This window comes from Salvia hispanica, chromosome 4, assembly GCF_023119035.1.
Source record: "Salvia hispanica cultivar TCC Black 2014 chromosome 4, UniMelb_Shisp_WGS_1.0, whole genome shotgun sequence".
Classification (NCBI taxonomy): Eukaryota; Viridiplantae; Streptophyta; class Magnoliopsida; order Lamiales; family Lamiaceae; genus Salvia; species Salvia hispanica.
In genome coordinates, this window is record NC_062968.1 from 53912699 (window position 1) to 53919180 (window position 6482).

The 6482-nt window shown below is 37.9% G+C and overlaps 2 protein-coding genes across 2 annotated transcripts in view; both read left to right on the top strand.

Moving 5' to 3' along the window:
- LOC125221399 (sulfate transporter 3.1-like) overlaps window positions 1-311 on the top strand; it is a 1860-nt gene extending 1549 nt beyond the window's left edge. The window contains exon 7 of the mRNA XM_048123518.1: window positions 305-311. Within this exon, the coding sequence (XP_047979475.1) occupies window positions 305-311 (7 nt within the window). The remainder of the gene's footprint in view (window positions 1-304) is intronic.
- Window positions 312-1244: 933 nt separating this feature from the next.
- Window positions 1245-5563, top strand: LOC125223401 (protein tesmin/TSO1-like CXC 2). Its single transcript, XM_048126536.1, has 10 exons — window positions 1245-1523; window positions 2454-2614; window positions 2694-3333; window positions 3414-3886; window positions 3962-4036; window positions 4172-4352; window positions 4433-4528; window positions 4606-4672; window positions 4753-4894; window positions 5039-5563. The coding sequence occupies exons 1-10, from the start codon at window positions 1407-1409 to the stop codon at window positions 5382-5384; spliced, it is 2298 nt and encodes a 765-aa protein (XP_047982493.1). The 5' UTR covers window positions 1245-1406; the 3' UTR covers window positions 5385-5563.
- The last annotated feature ends 919 nt before the right edge of the window (window positions 5564-6482 follow it).

Below are 6482 nucleotides of genomic sequence, written 5' to 3' on the forward strand. Positions count from 1 at the left end.
ATTTGAAAAACCCGTGATACATCTATATTAATGTGGGTTTATCCTTGCTTCTTTATTTGTATGAAGTTGGGGTATAGTATATTGTAGGAGCGCCCTATAATGTATGATAAAAATAATACTACTATGCCTTATTTTCTCACTACGCGAAGCTCTAAATATTCTCGTTGATAGTATACCAAAATAATTATGACAAAGTTACATGTAAAAATGTGCAGTAATCACACTCAATTAGGACATATAAAAATCTATTAATCATCCATTATAATTAGTGTGGTCCTAGTGCTTTATATTCCCCTTGGATTAGACCTTAAATTTTCCTTGATTTTAGGTTAGTTGGTGGAATAGTGGGTGATGTTTTTTGTTTTTGTTTGTGGGGTTGGGGGATGAGTTTTTATTTTTAATTTTTTTTATAAACATAAGGTGATTAATTTTAGTAACACTAATACAGTTTTCATGATTTTCTAGCATAACATAGTGTTTTCATATTTGGAATCGAAGTTGGCAGAATATTATTTTCTATCAAAATCAATTATGTACCTGTCAAATTTTATTAAGAAAAAAGTGTTGCAAAATGATGAATAGTGGAGTACTAAACATTAACATATCATCCCTAACAAGATTTAAAGTAAATATTAGCAAAAATTCCCAAAATCTACAACCATTATAACACAATTTATACTAAAAGAATATGACAAATTATGCCCAAGTCCAAATTAAAATTATTACCAGACCAGAAAAGAAATAGTTATATTAATTAATTAATTAATTAAATTTAAAAGGAAATTCATTTGCTTCCAAGTCAATAAATTGACTAATACCAAGAGATATAAGTAGAAAAAGATTTAGCCTCCATTGAAACAAACTCCCATTCAACAAAAAACTCATAAAAATGTATAACTGTAAATTAAACAATAAAAAATCAAGGAATATAATGATTAAACCATAATTTGTCAAAATATGGTCAAGAATCAGATGGGAGAAAATAAAGAGTGTCTATAATAGGAAATTACAGTTTAGGCAAAAAAATATTAGTGTTAACAGCCTAATTTATTTTGCCCAACTGTAAATTCCATCTCTCTCTCATTTGTTTGATTCGTGATTATATTTCCACGACAACAACTTTAAGGTTGCCTTATTTTTGCATTGCATATAAATACAACACATGGGCAACAGCTGTGCATAGGGAGAGTGATTGTGGGGACATTGCTTTTGTCAGCACAAGAAAAATCCATTCTTTTTTTTTTACACTTCACTCTCTTTCACTGCACTGCGTTTCCCGCTTCTTCTTGAATTTCATTCTCTCTTATTTGACCCACCTCTTCCCTCTCTCTCTCTGGAGGTGTGGCGTGGAGCAAACGGAGTTGAGATAGAGAGATAGAGGGGGCTATCCTCCATACAAACAAGGGATGGAGGATAGACTTGACATTTCTGCAAAAGAGACTAACAGAGAAGTGCCTGAGGTGATGGATACTCCGGAGAGGAGCAAGAACAGTCAGATCTCAGCTTCTCTTGCCAAATTTGAGGTTTAATTTGGTCTCTTGAGCGTCAAGTTTGCATTTTTATTGGCATTGTTTGGAGTTAAGCTTAGCCATTTTGTTAGGGTTCTTGTTTTTGTGTTGTTTGAGAAGTGGGTTTTGAGCCTTTTCTTTCCTTTCTCTCTTTCCCATCTTGGATTTGGTGTTCTTAGTTTTGTCCAAGGTAGTGCTTTTCTTTTTATTTTTTTTAATTTTTATGACATTTCTTCATTTGGGGGATTTGAGCGTTGGAATCTTGAATTTGTGGTTTTTGTTCTGTTGCACAAAGTTAATCCCAGAAAAATCTTGGTCAATTTGGTTTGACTTGGTTTCTTCAATTATTGTCTTTGATTTTATTTTTTTCCTTCAATTGTCTATAAGGAAAAATGGGGAAGAAGAAGTATGTGGAGCAATTTGATGCATAAAACACATTTTTAGAATTGCTCCTTCTCTTTTAAAACCTCAATGATTTTGCAATTTCTTCCTTTTGTTATGCATGTTGCAGAAAGCTTTCCCTCTCTCTCTCTCTAGATTTGAATAAACAACTGTCAAAGAATCTTTGAGCAAATGTCACCAAATGCAAGTTACATTTAACTTTAATTTTCCAGTTTTGATCTATGACGGTAAAAAGTGAAAGCAATTCCACCTAAATCTCAGCTCTCCTTTGATTTTCACAAATCTCATTCCTATTTATTGTCCTATCATTAGCATTTCTGTTTCTAAAACCATTTTATGAGCATATTTATCAATTTAACTAAGACATTAATCCCTTAGTGAATCTGATGTAGAACCGACACTTCCACTCAGCACTATTTTTGGTTGCTTGGTTTGGATTGGGAATTCGGAGGTTTCATACAATCTTGATTGATCATTAGCAGGTGTTGTTTTTACTGTAATCTGTTGTTTTCTTACACTGGACTTTGTCCTATTCGCGTGCAGGATTCTCCGGTTTTTACCTTCCTCAACAGTCTTTCCCCTATCAAGCCGGTTAAATCCACACACATCACTCAGACAATCAACCCTCTTAGTTTTGCATCCATTCCATCCGTCTTCACTTCGCCTCATGTTAGCTCTATACGGGAATCCAGGTTTCTCCGAAGGTAATTCATCCACTCGTTGCAATGCTACACCATGTTCAACCTGCTTGCGTTGTGTTTGAACTGTTTTGCATTGTTTCAGGCATCAGCTTTCCGATCCATCAAAACCTGAGTTTTCTTCCGATGACGGGACCAAACATGATGCAAACAAGGCAAATGCAGATGCTACCGAGCAAATGGATGAGCAAAAGGAAAATGGTGATGGTGGTGATATGGCTGCTGAGCCATCTTACGATGATTGCTCCAAGTTTGTGGTGGATTTTGCCAAAGACTATGAATGTGCTAGCCCTAACACCAACTTAAGAACGGGTTGTGGTCGTGAAGACAAAGACATGGCAGATTACGGCTCCACTTCTTCAGACCTTGTGCCGTTAATGCATGAACACCCTCAGAGGGGTGAAGTGAATAGTGACGGGGTGAATCAAAATACAGAAGCTGCGCCCTGTGATTGGGAGCATATGTTATCTGATACGTCTGAGCTGCTGATTTTTGAATCTCCGGATGTTAGAGTTTCTTTCAGCAAATCAGTTGATCCCGGGGCGAGTTTCTATACTGGCATTAAGAGTGACATGCAGAACTTGCACTTAATTAGTGCAGTGGATTCTGGTGAGCATGTTGTCGAAGGAAATGAAGCTGAAGTTATGTCTACTCAGCCCGGAGAAGGAGACGAGGTGGACAATGCTGCATCATTGAACAATTCTGATGAACAAGTGGATTGTGAGGTAAAATAGTTTCTAATTTCAACATGTTCTTTGCTACCTATTAAAAAGTTTTAATCCGAATGTTTGAATGATTTTTGTAGCAACTTGGTTTCTACCGTGGTATGAGAAGGCGCTGTCTGGTTTTTGAGATGGGAGGGGCTCGTAGGAAACATTTCGAAGAGAATTCCATCTCTGATTCTTCTGCGTGGATTCCTTCTGATGGTAATATGGCCTCCAATGACCAGAAGCTTGTCCTGTTAAACAGGGGAAACGAGTCTTCACGTCGTCTTATGCCTGGCATTGGCTTGCATCTAAATGCTCTTGCTACAACGCCTAAGGACTATAATGTTGTTAACCTTGATTCTTCATCGTCTGCACGGTTATTGATTGGTCCTAGCTCAGTTGCCAATCTCCACACATCAAATGGCGGTCAAGGACTGCTGGACAACATCTTAGTCGTTGCCACATCTGACAGAGATGTCGATGGCATGGAAATTGCCGTTGAAGAGACCTGCCCACCATCTGCAAACGCAGCAAATGAAGAGATCAATCAGAGCAGTCCAAAGAAAAAGAGGTATTCTTGTTTGTTTATTTTTTCCCAGCAACAGCTAGTTTCAAGATCAATGTTTTTAACTTGTTGCTTGATCAGACGTAGGGCTGAACAATCTGGAGAAGGAGAGTCGTGTAAACGATGCAACTGCAAGAGATCAAAATGTCTTAAACTGTGAGTACTTTTTGTGCATCTTGATAGATATCGTTTCAGGGCGAAAACTTGTCATGATTGGCGTTTAATAGGTTGGATGTGAGCCTTTCGTTTGAGTAGCATAAGATAATCTCTGGTTTGAACTTTTACGTGCAGCTACTGTGAATGCTTTGCTGCCGGGGTGTACTGTGTGGAGCCATGTGCTTGTATAGATTGCTTCAATAAACCTATCCATGAAGACACCGTCCTTGCAACGCGCAAGCAAATCGAATCCAGAAATCCTCTCGCCTTTGCTCCCAAAGTGATCAGAGGATCAGATTCGCCATCAGAGATCGGGGTAAGTAAACTAGTTAAGTTGCCTTCAGAGACGTTGTGATTGCTCTTGCTCATCGATATACTCGTGAACACGTGTCTCAGGATGACTCCAGCAAGACTCCTGCTTCTGCTCGTCATAAGCGAGGATGCAACTGCAAGAAATCGGGCTGCCTAAAGAAATACTGTGAATGCTATCAGGTTTGTTTCTCCTCCTCTTCCTTTGCAGGAACTTGTCTTATCTCGTTAGCTGATTGGTGAACTCCGGCTTCCCACAGGGTGGCGTCAGCTGCTCCATCAACTGCCGATGTGAAGGGTGTAAGAATGCATTTGGTAGAAAAGACGGTGAGTGTATATTTATGCATTTCAACTAACAAGGTGCCAATCCTTTACATGTTCTGACTATGGATTCGGTGTAATGATAGGCATGGAAGCTGAAGCTGAGCAGGAAGAAAAAGAAGAAGAAACAGACGCGTCTGAGAAGGGCGTGCAGAAGATTGCAATGGAGAACGATGTGGAACAGAACACGGAGTCTGCGCCTCCTGCAACCCCTCTACGGGGAGGAAGGTAAACTATGCTAACCGAGTCTTGTGAACACATGTAGGATTGAGAATTTAAAGGATTATAGGATACGAATAAACGTATACGGTAGACTCGCCTGTATGATTTTTACCTATTGAACCATAAATTTATACTCGTTCCATCTCCTAGGCCATCGGCTCAGCTCCCGTTTTCCTCAAAGAAGAAACCACCACGATCCTCGCTCCCTTCCATTGGCTCCTCCTCCTCGAGCTTCATTCCTAGGCAAAGATTCGGGAAATCGAGCTTCCTCCCGCCACCACCAAAGTTTGAGACCATCAGAGAAGACGAGATCCCTGACTTTCTCCAAGGCGAAGGAGGGTCTTCTGACGGAGGCGTCCAGACTGCCTCGCCTAACCGGAAAAGAGTGTCTCCGCCTCACAATGCAGGTGGCGGCATGTCCCCTGGCCTCAGGAGCAGCCGGAAGCTCATCCTTGAGTCGATACCATCGTTCCCGTCTCTCACTCCGAACCAGTGAATCCTCTGTCTCCTCCAAGCCCAGGCCAGCTCTCCATTGTAGTTCTGTAAGATATATGTACTTTTAGTTGCATTTTCACCTCTCATTTTCATGTTTGTAAAATAGTTTTGTTTTGTACCATAATAAAACTTCTTGTATACATTATATTTGTATACTAGATTACATGAAGTCTACTTAAATTAAACAGTTCTTGTTTGATTCTGTATATTTTTAGAGAAATAGTTACTACTACTTGTTGTTGAGGTGGGCTGAGATTGTGGATCTTGGCCCGTTTAGGCTCATTTTAGATCAATTGGGCTCATTTCTGGTTTCTATTGAGCTATGGATCAACATTGTGCGTTTTAATTTAAACTATTTTTAAATTGAATTTTAGTCTCTCCTTGTATGAATTTTACCTGAACTAAGTCACTAAACTGTAAGAAAGTTAATTTACGAAAAATAGCTTCATAGTCCTAGTTTTTAAATTGATTTAATTTTTTTTTATAATTTTTTTTAAATATTTTAAGTAAATAGCTATAATAATTTGTCTATACAATTAGGACTCTTTTGATACATAGGCAAGTAATGCAATGATTGGGCTGGCCGCTGGCCCGATGGGATCGCAATAGATTTAATTATTGTCTATCGCTTGTTTGGGAACTAGATTGACTAATTATAATTTTGAATAATTGTGTAAAAATAAAATAAAATAAATCTTTAATTCACTTTTAGCTTGTTTTTTCATTAGTAGTATTCCCTCCGTCTTCAAAGAGTATGAATATTTAGTTTGGCACGGGTTTTAATGCATAATTGGAAAAATAAGAGAGAGATAGAAAGAAAAAGTTTTAAAAGTATTGTTAGTGGAGAATAAATCCCACCCCAGAGAGAAAGGAGTTTCCAAAATTAGAAAGTTCATACTTTTTACGGACGGACTAAAAAAGAAATAGTTCATACTTTTCAGGGACGAATGAAGTATAATATTTTATTGTGTCATTTTTAAAGATATATATTTTAAAATTCTTTTTAATTAAATGTTCTACATTCTATAAATATGAATATTTTGTTATTAAGCATTGGACCGATCATGTATTGCTCATTAATTTTAATCTTTAGCTTTTT